General features: G+C 45.3%; 1 protein-coding gene across 2 annotated transcripts in view; it reads left to right on the forward strand.

Annotated features, from left to right (window-relative positions):
• MXD4 (MAX dimerization protein 4) overlaps positions 1-19,489 on the forward strand; it is a 54,032-nt gene extending 34,543 nt beyond the window's left edge. For both annotated transcript variants that reach the window (XM_031942624.1, XM_031942625.1), the window contains exons 4-6: positions 1,620-1,734; positions 12,173-12,332; positions 14,313-19,489. In XM_031942624.1, the coding sequence (XP_031798484.1) occupies positions 1,620-1,734; positions 12,173-12,332; positions 14,313-14,461 (424 nt within the window). In that variant the 3' untranslated portion in view covers positions 14,462-19,489. The remainder of the gene's footprint in view (positions 1-1,619; positions 1,735-12,172; positions 12,333-14,312) is intronic.

Genomic DNA, 19,489 nt, shown 5'->3' on the forward strand with positions numbered 1-19,489 from the left:
TTCTATGCCTCAGTTGACCACTCTGTAAAATGAGGGGGTGGGGGTAGCTCTTCCCTGAATTCTTTTTAGCTCTAAATTCTATAAATTTTGAGGGTGGGAATTGATCTTGTAGCCTTGGGAGGTGGGGCAGGATCCAACCAAACAAAGTTTATATAACCACTTATATAACCAGCAACAGATGTCAGCCCATAAGGCTCCTGGGGATTCTGGAACTGTTCTCCAGGGGGCCTTGTCAGACTAGAGGAAATATCTGGGAGATGGTCTCCACCCTCCCCTGTACTAAGAGGGGAGAGGATGAATCTGGCTAAGTGTTCCTTGTCCAGTGGGATTCAGAAAATGCATTTCTAATGTGTTCAGGAGAAATGAAAGTATTTTTATAAAGGAAGCTATTTCTGACAACTTTCTGCCTGGGGAAAGGGGGTGGAGAGAGAGGTGATCTTGAGGTGTTCCATTCTGCTTGGCTGCCACTGAGATCACCCATGGGAAGTTTGGGAAAGTTGTTTCCCAAAGGAGATTCCAATAACAAGGGCAAAAGATCACCTGGACAGCTGAAAGAGAGTAAGGTGTTTTCTCTTTGTCCTATCAGCATTTCCTCCATTATAAACTCTGGATTCATGATTTTCAGGCTAATGTTTGAAGTGCCCTCTAGGAGCCAGAGACTTGAGCTAAGGTCTCAGCTCTGCTCCTCTCCAGTCCTGTGACTTTGGGCATCTCTGTGCCTCAAATTCTTCATCTGTAAAATGAGAAAGAAGCCTGGAGTAGATGGTGCTAGGTCCCTTTTAGCTTGAAATGCCGAAGTTCTAATCTGAACTATACAAGAAGAAAACAAAAGTGGAGTCTGTCTTGGGGAGTAATGAGTTCCCTGTCACAAGATATCTTCAGGTGAAACTGGGCAATCACCAACAATAACTTCACATACTTATGTGGTGTTTTCCCGTTTATAGAACTCACTCCTCACAATATCTTTATGAGATTAGGAATGCAAGTTTTAGCCTCATTTTCCAGAGTTAGAAAGACCTAGAAAGGAGTAAGGCTTTCTCCAGAATCCAGTGGTTACTATGTGTGCGAGCTGGAACTGGGTGATCACTTACTCAGACCCAGGCCTTCCCTCCTAGGCCCAATGTTCAGTCTACCTAAGTGTGGAGAGGGGCCATGACCACATCTCCTCTGCTCCCCAAGAAGGTTCCAGAGGGGCTCCTGCCCTGAGCAGGAGACACAGAAGCATTTAATGCTGTGTGCCTACCCAGGAGGCTTTAAAGCCCAAGCACTTTCTAGCAGGAGGCACACATGGTCTGCTTAGTTTATGGATGATTAAAGTGAAGCTCAGAGAAGGTCTGAGTTCATTCAGTGTCAGAACAAGTTACCAACTGAGGCCTTGTGACTCTGGGACCCCAAGCTGACCTAGTCCTTCAGCGGTGTGGTCTTGGGGATCTGGGATCTTCATCACATGCTAGAGCAGGGCAGGTGAGGTGGGGCTGGAGCCATGCTAGGGCAGAGGACGGAGCAGGTCTGCCGGCTGACTTTGTGGAAGGAGCAGATGAATTGGTTGGTTTTGGGTCATGGCGTGCTGGTCAACTTGGCCTGAATTGATTTATTCTTCCTCTCTCTCTCTGTTTCAGACGAGCCAAACTGCGGTTGTATTTGGAACAACTCAAGCAGCTTGTGCCCCTGGGGCCGGACAGTACCCGCCACACGACCCTCAGCCTTTTGAAAAGAGCCAGGATGCATATCAAGGTATGGAAGCCCTCCTGCAGCTGGAGGCACTGGTCTGTCCCTCTCCTGGGCAGGCTTCTTGCTTCACCCTGTCATGGAGAGGACATAGTTGTCTGTCTTGGAGGGGAGAGGGGGGCCTGCCTGAGCCTTCTAAGCCTACCTTTAAACCTCCACCTCCAGACATCCTCCCCGACCATCCTGGCTGAGTTCTCCTTTGCCTGAACTCTTGTTACCCTAGTTCCAGTTAACTAAAACCCCCAACTTAGTAAGCATCTTCTGTGTGTGCAGATGTGGACCTGGGACAGACCATGTGCTATATGTCATGAATAGCGCAGTTAATTTGAAGTCACTTGATTTGACCTGAATTTGAATCTTGATTCTCTGCTCCTTCCGACTTTGTGACTTAGAGCAATATTCAACCTCTCTGGATCCGCCCCCTTCCCTTGGTTACAGTTATTTAAGGACCAGCCTGGCTGAAAGTTTCTTCATCTGAAGGCTGACACTATCAAGGGATGAGTTAGATACTAGTCGAACGCCAGGTGGATGTTTTTGCTATGCCAGCTCCTAAGAGGCTCCTTCTCAAATGATTCCTTGTCATTTGAAACGGGCCCTTTCCCTTCCTGAAAGACTTGCCTCGGCTCCATGAACCTGCCCGATGTGACTGTGCTTGAAAAGCTAACTCTGACCCTTCCCTCTTTCTGCAGAAATTCTCTGCATTTTATTAGACATGTCGTCCTTTTCAAAAACTCATGTTGCATTTGGCTTCCCTTGAGGCCTCCCATTCCCCCCCAATGCTTCCCTTTGGCGTGGCAGTGATTCTTGGTTCCCAAAAGCTCTGTTGGCAGAACACAGGCTCTGGGAAGCCCTCCCAGAGGGCTTTGCATATGGGCCCAGCAGTGAACTGGCTTTCTGCCGTCCAAGGAAGGACTAGCCCGGTGCAGTATGGGGAGTCTTCTCACCAGAAGGGCCCAGCAGTGATGACCTATTTTCCCCTCTCAATAAATCATAGAGACACAGGTGTGAAGTCTGCTTTGATAAAGCCAGCACTCTCTCATATATACTTGAAACATAATCAGGGCCCCATGCTCGAGCTTCTGCCCTCAGGGAGCTTCCCTTGCAGTGAGCATGATGAGTATACGGGTCAGTAATAAAATGATTAAGTGCATAGGAGAAGGCTGGAAAATTGGCTTAAGCAGTTTGAGGGACTCCCTCTGGGGGCATCAGGAAAGGCTGCCTTGTGGACATGGTGCCAGATCTGCGCCTTGGGGGAAAGAAAGGAGCCAGCAGAAATGGAGGAGATCCATTTCAGGTATTGAGGAAAGCCTGGGTGAAGGCAGGAGAGGGAGGAGGAAGTTGGACAGTCTCAAGCAGCCAATACAAATAGATTGAAACATAGATTTGCATTAGGGAGAATATTGTGAACTAAGGTTGGCATGAGAAATTGGAACTATGGCGTCTAAGACTCAAGTGCCAGGCCAAGTATTTTTTTGGAGAGACATGATGGAGAAGGGAGGGTTTTGAGTAGAAAAGTGACATGATCAGACTCGTACGTGAGGCAGATAATTTTGTCTCAAGTGTGAAGGATGAATTAGGGAGGCTGGAGACTAGAATCAAGGAGACCTGGTGGGGAAGGGATTATAACAGTCTTGACCAGTAGTAATGAACTTGGAACCAGCCAGTGGCAGGGGAGAGGAAGGGGAATACAGATGAGAGATATTATAATGATGGAAATGACAGGTTTGAGCAACAGAGGGAGTTGAGAGGTGAGTCAGGACATGAACTGCAAGATGACTATGTGCATAGGAGATGGAAAAAATTGTGATGGCATTAGCAGAAATGGGAAACTTGAGAAGCAGGGCAGGTTTAGGCAGAAGGTGGGCAGGGTTGGGATGAAGGAAAATGGTGAGTTAGGGAGTTTTATAAGTTAAGTTGCTGGTTGTACTTCTAGGTGGGGATATCCATGGCGGCTGGGGTTGGGCTAAATGGAGAGTCAGACTCTGGAGCTCCAGGAATGTTCTCCTGGCACAAACAGAGGTATGGCCCAAAAGCAGGTCACATGAAAGAGCTTTTGGAGTTTTGGTGGATTGTGAGCTTGATATGACTTAGTGCCTCAATATGGAAGCCATATAAGCTATCACCTGTGGCCACATGGAGAGAATAAGGTTCAGGACAATGAAGGAGAGGGTGGTCTTCACCAGGCCACTGCTGCACTATCAGGTGCCGTATTTCAGCAAAGATATTGACAATTTAGAGAGTTCCCCAAGAAAGGAGTTAGCTAGCATGGCAAAATGGCCTGGAGGCACAAGAACTGATAATGGAAGTTTGCAAAGTCTTTTGTCCAGCTTCATTCTCATCCGAGCCTCCCAGCAGCCTCAGGGGCAGGCCTTGCCAATATTATTTATCCCCAATTTACAGTTGAGGAAACAGAAGCTTGGAGAAGGTCAGTAATTTGTTCAGAGCCTCTCAGCTAGCAAATGTTAAGGTGGGATGTTTACTTGTCTCTGTGTTTGGTACTCTAGTGGCTATACCCCAAGGCCAGAAGTGACTCAAAAGGCATTTTTTGATGTGGATAAGTGAAAACTCAGGGAGAGACATGATAGCTGGTCTTCCAGTATTTGGAAGGCTGTGATGGAGGGGAGAAGGGAGATTAGATTTGTTGTGGTGCTTAGCCATAGGGGAACACTTGAGTGGAATTGGCAGAATTTGCTTCAAAGTAAAAACTTACTAAAAGCTAGAGCTGTCCAGACCTGGGAATCTGTTGCTTTGGGAGGCAGCAGGTATCCTTCTTTTGGGATTGTCATGGGGTCTCCACCTTTCTCAGTACTGAAGCACTGGGATGTGGCAGTACGAGACAATTTAGCCTGAGTGTGCATGTGAAACTCCTCTACTCAGAGGGACAGAGCCCAGAGCTCCTCATCTCCTCCTCAGAAAGCAAACAGAACTGAGCCTTGGAGGAGAGACAGACAGGTTGAGTCATATATTCAGCTCAGATTGTGTCAGCTTTGGGAAGCCTGTGTCCTGGATCTGATCTTGAGATGAGCTGTGCTACCATAAGCCAGTCCTCTTCTCTTCTCTCCAAATTAAATTCCTTGTATAAAAAACTGGGATGAAAACATAAGTACCCACCTCTTAGGATCCTTATGTCTTCATAAAGATCTTGGGAACTGTAGAGACAGAACAAGGAGGGCTGTATCTAACATTTTGAAAGAGTGGTCTATGGTTTTGCAAAGGATTGTACAGATAGAATCTCATTTGATTCACAACCTCATGTTGTGAATATTATTATTATTATTATTATTAGCAACATCGGTATTTCTCCCCACCACTGCTGCTCACCTGGCAGCTCTGGAGTCCGAAGCTAAGGACTTGGTGTGATTCTGGCCTGGTGCTCTCCAGTGTCTTAATTTCTGATGATTGGGGGCAGGGGTTGGAGGTCAAGGGATGGAACAGAAAAGCTGACAGACAGCTCTCTGCTTTCCAGAGAGGCAGGCTCCACCCCAAAAGTTTGTCTCTTCGGGGCCTTTGATGCTCCAGACTGAGCCAGCCAAGGGGGCCCCAGGGTGGGGGTGGAAAGAGAAGGAGAAGGACTCTGGAGGACAGGGTTAGGGCCAGGTCACTGCTTCCCTGCCAATGGGCAGAGCCAGTGAGCTCCCCTGAGAACATGCAACAGCTGCCCCTGTGTCCCTGCCCCAGGAAACCCGGGGGGAGAAGTGCAGCAGCTCAGATGTCATGGATCAGAGGTGGCCTCTCCCCGACCCTGTTCCCCTGTCCCAAGGAAAGAAGGCATTCTTTGTACATGGCAGGTAGGGAGGAAGACAAGAGGGGAGGGGAGGCAGAGAAAAGAGGGAGAGGAAAGAACTGCTGATTTGGGAGCTACCTCAGAGGCTCCCTGACCCCATCCTCCTCAGGTCTCCTGGTCTCAGATCACCTGAAGAAGAGGTAACAGTTCTTTTCCTCCAAGGCAAAGCCCTTTCTTCCTGTGCCTTTAATCCCAAAAAGCGGTCATCCTGCCTTCACCGGAAGCCCTCTAGTGAGAGACAACCTGCTACTCATTGAGCAGCTCATTACACTGTTGGCTGGCTTTAATTTGGGGGAGGTTTTATGAGAATCAGTTGCCAGTCATTAAAGTAAAGGCTAGCTAACCAATTGACAGATACAGTATGTTAGTAATAGTGAAGAACCCTCATTACAGGGATGAAATATGGCTTAAGTCCATTCCAACTCTTAAATCTTGGGATTCTCTGGCGAGAGGGAGGCATAAGAAAGGATGGAGGGAGCCATAGAAGATAAAGGATGATAACCAGCTCCAGGTTTCTCTTTTTATAGAATGAGGTACAGTGACAAGTGCTTCCAAGGCCATCGAGGTAGCATGTAAGAGAGCAGGACTTCAAATCCTGTGTTTTCTATATTTTGCCAAGACTGCTTCATTCCAGGCAGAAAAAAAGGAGGAGAAAGGAAAAAGAGGCAAAAAAATAAGTGACAGTGACTCTGAGTTGGCTTCTGATACTGCAGGTCCTATACCCACTCTGGCCTTGGTGTAGAACCATTGCTGGGGTGTTGGGGGACAAGTGCCAGAGATCTGCCTGCTCCTTACCCTCAAGAGCTAGCCCTGGTGCTTGGAGACATTGGAGAATGTAATCTTCAGACAAGTGTGAGATAGGGTTGGATCTACAATGTGACCTGGGCATTAAATGTACCCCTGTGAGATTATGGAGCTTAGGAAGTCCTTGTGAGACATGGAAAGGAGTTTCCAGAAGAGCCATACCTGGGGACTTGCCTCGATCAAGGCGTGGGCTCATTCTTGGGGTCAGGGCACATGGGAGTATGGGCTTTCAGCTCTCTCGCTCTTCTGCGCAGTATTGCAGGCCAAATAGTAAATAGCTCACCCCTAGTCCAACCTCTCCACAGAGGTTCACCCCAGAGCCAAGTATAAATAGTGTCCTGATCGCTTGTACTTTGTATACCCTGCTTCTGCCTTACAGTCATATCTGATCTTAATTTATAGGGCATTTAGACTCTCCTTTTGCAGATGAGGATGCTGAGTCTCAGAGAGGATTGCTGTGTGGGGTGTAAGTTAGGGGCAAGACCAAAACTAATATCCAGGCCCCTCCATCGTCAGCCCCCGGATCTTTCTGTGCTGCCCCTTGTTGTTACAGGGGTTGGTTTGTGAACGAAAGCATCTGTGCATAAAAAGCATTTATCTAATATCTGTTATGTGCCAGTACTTAGCACAGTGCCTGACATATAGTAAGTGCTCAATAAATGTTTATTGACTGACTGCTAAGTACTCGGTTCTAGGTGCAGATATAAAAGGGAAATGGCCCCTGAACCAGAGCAGTTTACATTCTAATGGGACAAGTGATGGCAGGCAGACTGACTTGCTGTTTCCCATAGCAAAGGTAATAGGATGTAATTGGTGTTCTCTGAGGGAGAGATGAAAAGAGCTTGACAAGGGAGAGACTGAGCAGAAGGCCAGATCTGGAACCCGATTTCCTGTTGCCTTTGACTGTCAGAGTGAGAAGGAACCTCAGGGAAGATCATCTGGTCCAGCCCCCTCATTTATCATTCGTGGAATTGAAAGGGTTTAAATGCCTCCTCTGACTCTGACCAGTAATCTTGGATGACTAGGCTTAGGAAACTGAGAGGTCACCTAATCCAGTTGTCTCCTTTACAGGTGAGCCTCAGATCCTGTGACTGGCCCTAGATCATATAGAGAGTAATTAGTTGAGCTCATAGAATCCTTTGACTCTAAATCAAAGGCATTTTCTGTTTCCCAGACAGTGGTTATCTTAATAGAAGCTACCACTGGCCTTCGCTCTTTCACAGTCATGTAGAGACCCCCCCTCCAAACCTTGACCCTGAGATACGATAATGGGCCTTCTACCCTCAGGGTTTGGATTCCTGTTTATTTAAAACTAGGCCCCTTGCCAGTGGCTCCTGGGCACAGACACTCGGATGACCTTCTCTAATAATACACTTAGAGAACAGCCCCAGAGCAGTGCTAACAAATGTCTTAGTGTAGTAGAAAAGTCCTTCTGGATGATCCATAAAAAGCAGTCCCAGGTGCTCAGCTGGTTCTGCCCAGGACTGACTGATGTCTTCACTCTGGCTGGACCACATTCCCGCCCTCCCAGCCCCAGGCCTCAGCCTTCCCCTCAAAGGAATGGGGCAACCTCTTGGGTCCCTTTCATCTCTGAAATTCTGAGATCAGTTTGAATCACAAGGTCTAAATTATAGCATGTTTTTAAAGAAAAGTAACAAGTTTGAGCAATACCTAAGTTAGATTAAAATTGTTGCCTTGTAAAGCTTCTTAGGAGCTATATTATAATGAGTAGGTTGGGAAAGTTTGTGATTAATATCCATCATCTATGCTTGACTTGGTGGAATGGTTAGAACCCTGAATTAAGAGAGAAAGAACCTGGATCCAAGTCCTTTTACCATTTGGGGATAAAACTTTGAATGATTCTAGGCCTCGGTTCCTGGTCTGTAAAATGAGACAGTTGAATTTCTAATGACAGTTTCAGTCCTAAATCCTATGATTCTATAAGACTCCTCTCTCTTAGTACCCTTTTAGCCCTAAGTCCTTTTCTTAAGTAGTTTCCTCTGCAGCCTTATTTTCACTACTGATTTCTTCAGTGGAAATTCACTTTTGTAATAAAAATAGTAACAAATCAACTCATTTCCATGCTTTATGGTTTCCAAAATACTTTTAAAAAAAAAAAATGGCTCTGAATTAAAGAGCTCAAGTATAATTTTCTTTTTTAAAACTTAGTAATATATTTTTTTATTTTTCATCACTTTTTTATTTTTAAATGGATTTTATTTTATTATTTTTTATTTATTTATTATTTTAAATGGATTTTTAAAAGCATTTATATTTTTACATGCATTTATTTTAAATTGAAAAAGATGATATAAAAACAAAAAAATCAATCAATTTGTTAAAAAGAAAAACATGCTGTATTTTTATATGTATTTATATTGTCGCTCCCCTCCCCTTCCCATCTTTATACAACAAAAGGAAGGTAGAAAGGAAAGAAGGAAGGATAAATACATCATCATAAACCTATACAATCCAGCTAAACAACTTCCCCAGTTGACTATGCACGAAAATGTATTTCTTAATTCTGCATTTTGAAGTTTACCATCTCTCTGGAAGTATGTGAAAGGCATGTTTCACCTTCCATATTCTGAGTTCATTTATCCTTGCCTTGATTGGAATCCTAAAGTCTTTCAAAGTAGTTTTTCTTCACAATGTTGTCCTTGTATAAATTGTTCTCCTCACTTTTCTCTGTATTACTTCATAGAATTCTTCCTAGTTTCTCTATGAAATTGGGCATTTTGTCATTTCCTATGGCACAATGTATTCTATTACATATTCATGTGCCAAAATCAGGGTGACATTCCATTAGTCTCTGATTTCTGGCTTTTACAAAAATGATGCTCAGAGGGGACACCGTGGTGGAAGCAGAGCACTAGTTGTCAGGACAGTGTAGAGTCCAACTTCTAACTCTGATGCTAGGGCCGGTGTGACCATCCATAGGCAAGTCCCTTCTCCGAGCCTGGGTGTTCTTGCCTCTAAAATGGGAGGAGTAGACCTAAGCTCCTTTGTGTCCCTAAACCAAAGATCTAGAAATAAAATAACTTTCTTAGGTCATATGGCTAGTAAGGGTCAGAGAATGGCTTTTCTTCTCACAAGTTTCTTAAAGTCTCTCAAATACCAAGAAGAATCTCTTCCCTGCTGATCTCTGAGAACTTTTGTGAGGAATACATAAGAGCACTTTGGAGAATGTTGTCTGTGCCCACATGAGGGCTGGTTCCTTAACAAGGTCTGCTGTGAGTTCCAATAAGGGTCTGCCCTCAGAACCTGTCTCCCAGGGAGACAGTGGCAGGACTGAAGAGATTGAGTCTGGCTGCTCACCATACTGGGTCCGAAGCAGCTGTGAGCTCCTTATGAGGGCAGCATCCCACCTTATCGATGCCTCATCTCTGGCAGGAGTGAATACAGAGCTAATAATAATAATAATAATAATACAGTGAGCACTCAGTGTTTGTTGAATGAATTGGGCAGTATGATGTGGGACTGGAGGTGGGTTCAGAAAGACTTGGATTCAAATCATGTTTCACCTACTTAATCACTGTATGATCTAGCTCAAGTCACTTAGCTTTTCTAAGACAGTTTCTACAATGAGGGAGTGGACTGGATGGGCTCTCAGGTCTACAATCCTTCAGCCCTAGATGAAACAATTGGGATTTTGCTTCTCTGTCTGGCATCCTGTTATTCTTCCTTGCCTGAGGTGTACAGTGATTAGCTTTTTGTTTAGGTTTGTACCTTGAAGCTATCAATTCTAATTCCCTTTTCTATTATACTTTAAAGTTTACTCTCATGACAAGCCCAGGTGATAGTTGGAACAAGCATCATTATTCCTTTTTTTAGAAATGAGGACACTGAAGTTGAGAGAAGGGAAGGGACTTTGTCCAGAGTGATGACTAGTAAATGGAAGAACATGGGGGGAGAGAGACAGACAGACAGACACAGAGATTGGCTAAAGAGAGAGGGGGTTGAAGGAGACACAGGAAGAGAGAGGGGGAGAGATCCAAGGAGAAAGAAGAAAGGGAGAAGAAAGAGAGAGGAGTCAGTAAGAGGTGGCTGGGTTCTGGAGGAAGAATAAGAGGGCCAGGTGAGACCTCTTTGTGGAAGATCATTCTGGTTATGTTAGTGAATACCTGTGTGCCTGGATTTGTGTTCTCCTGTATGCCTGGGGGAAAGTGGGCATATCCTAGGCTGTGCTATGAGCTGAGTTCTTGGCCACCAAAGGGCTGGCTGTGATTATGATGGCCCTGCCCTTTGACAGTACCTTCAGAGCCATCCCTGTGTCAAGTGGCGTGGAGGCCCACGATCTCACAGTTGCAGAATGCTTACAGTGGTGTCATGATGCAACATTAGGCATCCATGGGACCTGAGGGTTGAAGTTGAGCTCCAGACCTGGAGCCAGGGATGCAGGCTGAGAGGGACCAGTGTATGAGGCAAGGCGCTGAGGCAGGAACTAGGGCCCAGGGCAGTGAGACAGGACCTCACGGGGCCACAGCAAGAGCCCAGGGATTCAGAAGAGTTACACAGTCCCTTGTCTGGCCGGTTGCCCCAGCACCACTCTAACACCCTGCTCTACTCAGCATTTTTCAGTGATGAGGGAAAGGTTTGTCGACTACTTTTGTAAATGACCTGAAGCAGAGAGGAAAAGGTGAGAGATCATTCTCTGTGGGACCTTGCTAAGTCCTGCCTCTGGGTCTGGGCCCTCATTTCCCTATTTGTTAGGTCCGAGCTGGGGGCCATTATTGTAAGTAGTCTCTAAAGCATGCAGTAATCTGCCGTGACAGTGTCAGGGGCAAAAATCTCGACAATGTGCAGTGGTGACCTGATGCACTTTCATTAGGAATACAGGACTGGGAGCTGGTGCTTCTGGTGCCATCGTTGGTCCCAGTGGCTTCTCCCAGACATGTCCACTTCACTCTGTTAACCCTCAGGTCCTTGGGCTGCTTTGCTGCAAACTGCTGCGGTACTTACCGTGTGCAAGGCGCTATGCTAACAGTGTCCCAGAAGTGCCTGCCTGCAGGGTGGATGATTCCACTGGCTTTTTCTCTGAGCATCCATGGATGGGGACTTATTGGACCTCAGGCTTGCCTGCCTCCCCCATCTCCATTCCTTGCTCCCACATCTTTGCCTTGCAGCTACAAGACAACCCCTAAGGCAGCTATCCTTTGTTGTTGTCTGGGAAATGGGTTTCTACTGAAACCCGGCTTCCATTCCATTCACTTCTTATTGCTTCCTTTCTCCTCTTCCTCTTGCTTCTTTGTGCCTACAAGGCAGAGAAAACTGCCTTGGTATGGGAATGGAGAAGGGGATGTGGCTAGAACTCATTGTAAATTCTTAATGCCCTGGTTTTATGGATAGACATGGGGAAGGTGAAGGAGAATGGACTGTGTGAGGGTGGGAGATTGGGCCAAGAATGAATGGTCCATATGTTGGTCCATGGGTGAAGATAGAGAAGATGGAGATGGATTCATGGGGCCGGGCACCATGGGTAACAAACCAAAATCTAGGTTGGATGATGGAGCTTCACAGGTGGCTACAGGGTGTTAGAAGTCTGGGTCTCATGTGGGAAAACCATCGGATCTCTGTGGAACTTGCTCTGTCCCCTCTGCTTCTGACTCAGAATTACCAGTTGGCTCTCTGTTGCCTGGAGAGAAATCATGTCTCACTTCTGAACATCCCTGGGATCAATTATTTCCTATGATCAAGGGGAAATCCAGGGGAGACCCCTGCGCCTAGGCTTGGTCTGGACCTGTACTTAGCATTTGAGGCAGGTGGGGATGTCCCGGTCTAGCCCTGGACCACAGTTGACCTTTCTCCTATAATTTTTCCCTCTCCTGCTTTTTTCTTCCTCCCCAACCTGTCCAGAAATTGGAAGAACAGGACCGGAAAGCCCTGAACGTGAAGGAACAACTGCAGCGTGAGCATCGCTACCTCAAACGCCGCCTGGAGCAGCTCTCGGTTCAAGGCATGGAACGTGTGCGCACCGACAGTACCGGCTCGACCATCTCCACAGACTCGGAGCAAGGTCAGTGTGTGTGTGTGTGTGTGTGTGTGTGTGTGTGTGTGTGAGAGAGAGAGAGAGAGAGAGACAGAGAGAGACAGAGAGAGACAGAGAAGACACACACAGAGAGCATGGAAAGCAGGTGTAGACTGGGACGGACTTTGCCTAGAACAGGGGTCTGCCCTAGAATTTTAGGAGAAAAAGCACATTGCTGGGCCAGCTAGGAGGTTCATCTGTAGGGGTCCCCTCCAGGTGATCATTGTTAGCATTTGATCTGTGATTTCATCAGCAAAGTCTCTTCTGAGAAGACTTTGTATACTTCAAGAGAGAGCTGCCTGGCCACTGAGAGTTTGTGACCTGCCAGTAAGAGACTGAGCCCTGGGGTTTCCTGACTGAGTTCCATTTGCCACATATCGATACCTTCTTAGGTCTCTCTCCTTAATGCCCTGCTAGTGGGCATGTGAAGTTTGATTACTAGTTATTAGTAGGAAATGGGATGGATAAGAATCGTTTGTAACTTGAATGTTTCTAAAACACTTTTTCTAAATACCTTTTGGTCCACAGCAACACTGTGAGGGGGACAGTACAGATATCATCCCTATTAGAGAGAAGAAGGAACTGAGTCTCAGGGATAAAGGAATCTGACGAAGGTTACACAGCTCCTAAGTGGTGGAGCCATAGAGTGAACCCATATTTTCCATGGCATCTTCCCCACCCCACACCTCTTCTGTCCAGCCTACTTTCCATTTAGCCAATAGCTCTTAAATTTTTTGGTCTCAGAACCCTATATTATTGAGGATATAATTATATTATAAATATATATAAAATATATATTTATAAAGATATACATATAATTAAGTATAATTATTGAGGATCCTGCCACTTCCCAAAGAACTTTTGTTTATGTAGATCATATCTATTGATATTTGCTTTATTACAGTACTATTACTTAGTACTTTTATGAAAGTAATGTTGACCTAGTGGGCTCCCTGAGTCTAACCATGCTTTGAAAAGTACTGTCCCAGGCAATACCTTCTCTTAATTTGGATTGTGGATGGCCTGACAGGCCATCCTCTAGAAGGGACTCCCTCGCCAAATAAGGCTCCTGGTTCCCAGAAGACAGAGATGGAGTCTGTGACTTGGAGTGATTCCAGGCTCTGCACTAATCAGGTCTGGGCTCCACCAAGTAGGTAGAACCCTGGGCTTTAGGCTGGGGTGAGGACAAGTGAGGGAGGGAAGGAAGAAGGCTGGAGTAGGCTTTTCAGTTGGCAGCACCTTTTCTTCTGAGAGTGGCCTGGAAAAGGCGCAGTAGACAGAGACTTGATTTGAGAGGCAGCAGAGCAGCCCCTCTCCCAGCATGGCTGTTTGCGGGGGTGGAAGTGGAGTCTCTGATTCCTGCTCATTGTTTTAAGCAACAATAGACTATCACCTGCTTGCCTCTGCTTAATCACTAGAGTAAGTTAGTTCAAGATTTAGCTAAGTCCAGGAAATAGCTACAGTGGTTCCTGAAAACTTCCACTTATGTGCGGGTGTAGGTTCTAAATGGTAGAGGGAGGATTACAGTTAGTACTGAAGGAGGGACCAGGTCACAGAGATGCCCTAGTGGGAGATGTATATAATGGGGTGAGAAATCTTCAAATGGATGAAAAAGAGGGAGGACTGAATGGGACTGATGGGATGAAGTTTTCTCAAGTTTATGAGACTAGGCCTAAGTTACATGATCCTTTAGGGCCAAGAAGCCTTCCTTACTTGTAACATGGGACTTTTAGATGTGAGGGATCTCTAAAGTCACTTCTAGTTAGCTCTAAAGACTATGATCCATGAGCCAGGTGATTGTATGGCAGTTACTTAACTTTTATGGACCTCACCATTCTCATTCTGCAAAATGAGAAATTCAGTCTAGATGATCTTGGGAGTTTCTGCTCTAAAGCCTGTAATTCTATGTCCTGTAAGACCTCCCTCTGCTTTCAAGCTATGAATGTGTGACTCTCTCTTCCCACGTAGAAGTGGACATTGAAGGAATGGAGTTCACCCCAGGGGAAATGGACAGTGTTGGGAGTGCCAGTGATGCCGATGACCACTACAGTTTGGGCAGCGGCTCCAGTGACAGCAGCTACTCCCACTCCCGCAGACTGTCGGGCCGGCTCTCGTAGGGCCCGAGCGAGCACCCCCCGACCCCGTCCACCTCCGGAGCATCCAACTGAAGCACTTAGACTGAAGACCGATTCCACCCGTGTCCACTGCGGCTCTCCCAGGAAACTCCAACCACTGGCCTCTGCTGAAGAAGCGGGGGCTTTGAACCCCTGGTTCCCTGCCCTGGGACCACACCAAGTAGCTCTTGTCAACCCCGGTTTTTACTGCAGAGATCCGTGGTTAGGTACAGTTGTGACTTAAAGTTAGCTTGATGTAGCTGTAACTATAATTTTTTTTTTAAAGTCATAATCATTCCATTGAAGAAGTATTAAATGTAATTGCTGGAAACACGCATGACGGTGTAAGAAGTTTAATAAGAAACCAAAAGCAAACCAAAAATCAGGAGAATGAAAGAAACCAAGAGAGACCCCTTGGAAATCTTGAAAAATGACTGGACTTGTGGATGCTGGGATTGTAGGCCAGCTCCTCCCTGGGGGAGGAGTTTTCCAGCAGCACCTCCTAGCCTATTAGTGTTCTGAAAGTTTTGTTTGCCCTTGAGAAATGATGAATGGGTCGTAGCCAACTTAAGACTGTAGTAGAAACCCTTCCCACAGTTTTAAGAGTGGCAGAACCCCTCCCCTCCATCCTACCCTACTTTAATTTGCTCTTTAAAACAAGGTTTGCTCTGAGATCTCTCCCCTATTAACTAGTGACCACTGTGCTTCAGACTGGGTGGAGGGAAAGCCAGGTTAAAGAATGACTCCGTAAGGGATGTCAAGTCGCCTTTGGCTCTGTGTGTTCAGCGTGCTAATGGCAGCCAAGCTCATTCTGTCTGGGCGGCGGGGAAAGGGGGCCTCGGGAGGGAGCAGCCCCACTTCCTTCCTTTGATGGCTGTCGGCTGATCCTCCAGAGCTTGGAGACCTCATGTTAGTGCCAGCTCTTGGAGATGGAGGCCTGGGGGAGGTGGGTAGACCCCTTCTCTTTTTCTTTTTTTTGCAGCAGCCACTATCTTTGGTGGGAAAGGCCCAGCTCCTATTTCCAGTATTCTCTTAGAGGACAAGTAAATCAGTTTTCTCCTTTTGCACACCATGTAACAGCATTTTTCTCCTCTTTAAAAAAATGCAAAAAAAAAAAAAGTTATGCTTTAAAACAACCCAACTTATATAGCATTTGTCCAGCTTTTCTGAACATATTTACCCATGTTGTAGCAATACTACAAAGATGTATTTTTTAATACAAATTCTGCTTAGTAAAGTCATTAGGGCTTGGCTTGCTGGGTAAGAAAAAATGGACCAGTCTTTGCATTAGTATTAGAGGTCTTTTAAAAAAACAAAAACAAAAACAAAAAAACCCAAAAAACAAACCAGAAAAAACAAAAAACAACAAAAAAACAACAACAAAAAAAAAAAAAAAAAGAAAATGGCTATAAACACTTTTAGAGAAGTGATTTTTAGCAAGTGTAGTCTATATTTCCTGTAAGAGATTTTGTATTATATTTTCCTAAATGTTCTCATTTCCTTGCATTGGGAGGGAGTGGTACAGACCCAGAGTCCCAGGGACTCTTCACCGTTGTCATATCGTGCCTTGGTGACTGTGTGTCCCTCTCTTTGCGTTGTTCAATAGACAGTGAAACCTGGCCAAGTGAGTAAGTGGTTTCCTCTGTGGTCCTCCATGTGAGCGGTTGGGTCTCCCTCAGCCTCCCCTCCCAGGAATTAGCCAGAGCTGGAAATGGGGAGAGTGGCAAGGGAGGGAGATGAGGGTTCCCTTTCTAGCTCCTTTTCTTAAGCGCACACACAGCCCTGTTATTGGAGTGGCTTATTGAGCTGGGATCTCTGAGACAGAAACTTACTGGCTTCTGAAACGAGAGCATGTTACTGTACTGTATCACATCCTAGAACTTGTCACGGTGCTGCCATCTTGGATTTATTATTTTTTTTTGTAGTGTTTGAGCAATCCTCAGAATACTGACCCTTAGTCCTCAAACAGAGACCCAGCTGTTCATTCAGCACCCAGTGTATGTGATCTCCCATTGCTTTTACAGTACAGGATGTAGAAACCTGAAGACATTTTATGGCAGCTTTTTTGTTTTTGTTTTTTGGAGGTGGGTGCCTCCTTGCTCTCACCACAGTGGGGAATCTAGCTAATGAGGAAAAGGTCCCCTTTGAGTTATGTAACCTAACTCACAGGCACCCCTTCCATCAGCTGGGGGGGGGTAGGGGGAAGGGCTCTGGGTCATCAACTTTGGCAGCTGATTCTGAAAACCATTAACCTTTTCTGTGATGCAGGATATTATGTTCAATATACCTTGCAAATGACTAAAATCCTCGTTTGTCCGGGGAAAAAATTTACACAGCAATAGACTTATATTGTGGGTAGCTGAGAAACAGCAAAACTTTTACTAGCTCCTTTGGTGCCTCTATAACTAATTTCCAAATCATGGAAACAAAATCATGAGTTTACTTCAAGTAACACATAAGACTGTTAGGCAGGTCATCCACAGTGAGGTTTGGATCAACTGTTGCTGTTCATTCGTTCTATAATGAGCATGCTCCTGAATTGTAAAGTGTTTCCTTTCCTGAGACCCTCTTGCACAGAACCTGCTAATAAATGAAATTTTTAAATTAACAGAGGGATGGGTGAGAGTTTAAAAAATGAATGTGATAGTCGCTGAATGCTAATTTGAAACAGTCCCTTCCACACACATCTCCTCTACCCCCAACAAGAATATGTAGACCCTGTTTTGGGGAGGTCTTGCATACCCAGTTGTCCTAGCTTTCTCAGTAGTTTCACAAATCCTGCCAAGCCCAGAAGATATAGGGCACAGGGTGTGTCTGTCCTTCTCCTTCTCATTTCTCTCAATGCCCAGTTGGTTTTCAAAGAGAGAGATTTCCAAAGTTACTCAATCCACAGCCCATATTGGAACTCCCAGGTCATATCAGGGCACAGCAACGTGGAGCAGAAAGTATTTTTTCCCTCTTTGGAAGCTGGTTGGTAATTTGGGCAATGCCCCTGCTCCACCATGATTTGGCAACTGGGGTTCCCCCAATTTCTTTGTTCTGTAGATTTCTAACACTTTTGCTTAGTAATAGTATGGGAGAGATGGGTCCAATAGACAGTTCAGGAATGACTTGTTGGGCTTGAGATTTTCTAGAAATAAATTTTTTAAATGAATATATTCATTAGTCTGGCATTTGGAAACTAAATATAACTCATCATATACTCTCTCCCCTTTGCCCATATTTGCAAGTATAGTCAATACCACTTACTGTTTATGTGACTTCAGGAAACTCATTCTACTCTTATCTGAAGAACAGTAGAACTGAGGACTCCAAGACCTCAAAAGATTTCTTCCAGTTTGAAAATCCTATGACTCCTTTTTTTTTTTTTTTTTTTTTCCTGGCACTGAGAAGGAGGGACTGCCTGTGGAAAGAGTAGCTTGGTTTCAAATAAAGCAGTTTAATTTCACCAGGACACTTTCATACCAGGATCTGTCATGAGCTGGGTTAAACCAGCCTAGGAGAGGAAGCCCCATTGGCTACAAAGGCTTTGAGGTTTCACAGCCCAAACCATCCCTTACTTGTCCATTCATTTCCAGAGTGTTATCTAAAAACTGTCATTTGCACAAATGCTAGAAATGGTGGCCAGGAGAGTGACTGTCAGCATAGCCCAACTTCTTTGAATAGTTTTATACGGCATGGCTGCAAACTCACTTCAGTGAAATATACAGGTGCTCAGGACACAGAATTTTCAGATTTGATAATGAATCATGTCTGCATTTAAAATGTATTTTCTTTCTGATCATTTTTTACCAAACTCATTTATTTTAAATCAATGAACCAAATTAACAAAGCCATGTGTAAGAACATAGAGAGATTAAGACCCTTCCATGCTCACCTCTCTTACCCATGTGAAAGGAGGTCTGGGCACACAGTGAACAAGGAGGCTGATCGGACAGTGCCCCAGGGCAGATCCCACTGCCCTGAGCATAGTCTGTGCTTACTCGGAGTGTTCCATTTTCTGGTTTCCTTAATCACCACCTACTGTCGTCTTCTTCCAAAATATTTTCTCTGGATAAAATAGAAATCCCCCTAATTGCCCAAGCTTCAATCCAGGGAGCAGTTACCACTCATCGGCCATTTGGATCTCAGATGTCAATAAAGGAAGGCCCTCAGATGTGATCTTTAGGGAATCTCTTCCCATGGTGGATTTTGGAGTCAGATAGTGTAATAATATAGGATTCTTCTCCCATCTTTTCACATTAGGCTATCCTGGAGAGGGGAAAGTAAGTCTAACTTAGATATCTCACTTTTTGTTTTAAAGGTGGTTCCTTTTGGAAGGAAGCTCATGATCAGTATAAAATCTTGTTTACTCCATTATCCTCCCAGGGCTTCTTTTTTTGCTACCCTTCTTATGAAGGGGAGTGGGATCCAGGGATAAAAGTTAGTGGTTGTTGTGTCCCCATCCAGGTTGGACTAAGTTAACTCTTGAGGTTCCGTCTAGCTTCAAAATCTTGGGTTTCTATGTGAGATACAAGGAAAATCATCTTCCAGTCAGGTCCCTGAAAAAAAAATGTCAGTGGAGATCCCATTTGGCCAGCTTGGTTAGTGATATAGCTTTCCCTAAGGACACTTTTGCTGACTCCCACCCCACACCTATGTGAAGGGTCCTGACCAGTCCTTCGTCCTCCAAAGCTATGCCGTCTCATAGGTATAAAGGAGGCCGCCAGAAGTCATCTTTGAGGCTTCTGTGGAGAGAGGGGCCAAGTTGATTAAGGAGCCACACCAGAGGTGCTGTGTGGAGTGGGGGAAAGACGAGAGGGAATCACGTGACTGGGGATTTCTTGAGGTGCCCTGGGCAGGTTCTGTGCCAGAGATATTTTGAATATGTACCTGAAAAGGAACGCTTTGTAGGTGGCAAGATGTATTATATTGTAAAGATTCATTTGTACACACGTTCCTGGTGCTTGCTGCTGCTAGCGGCTCTCACCAAAGGTATTGTGTTGTATCTGTCTTTCATTGTAATATAAATACAAATTTTTATACCTCATA

The sequence above is a fragment of the Sarcophilus harrisii genome, chromosome 6 (assembly GCF_902635505.1).
Source record: "Sarcophilus harrisii chromosome 6, mSarHar1.11, whole genome shotgun sequence".
In the NCBI taxonomy this organism is placed as follows: domain Eukaryota; kingdom Metazoa; phylum Chordata; class Mammalia; order Dasyuromorphia; family Dasyuridae; genus Sarcophilus; species Sarcophilus harrisii.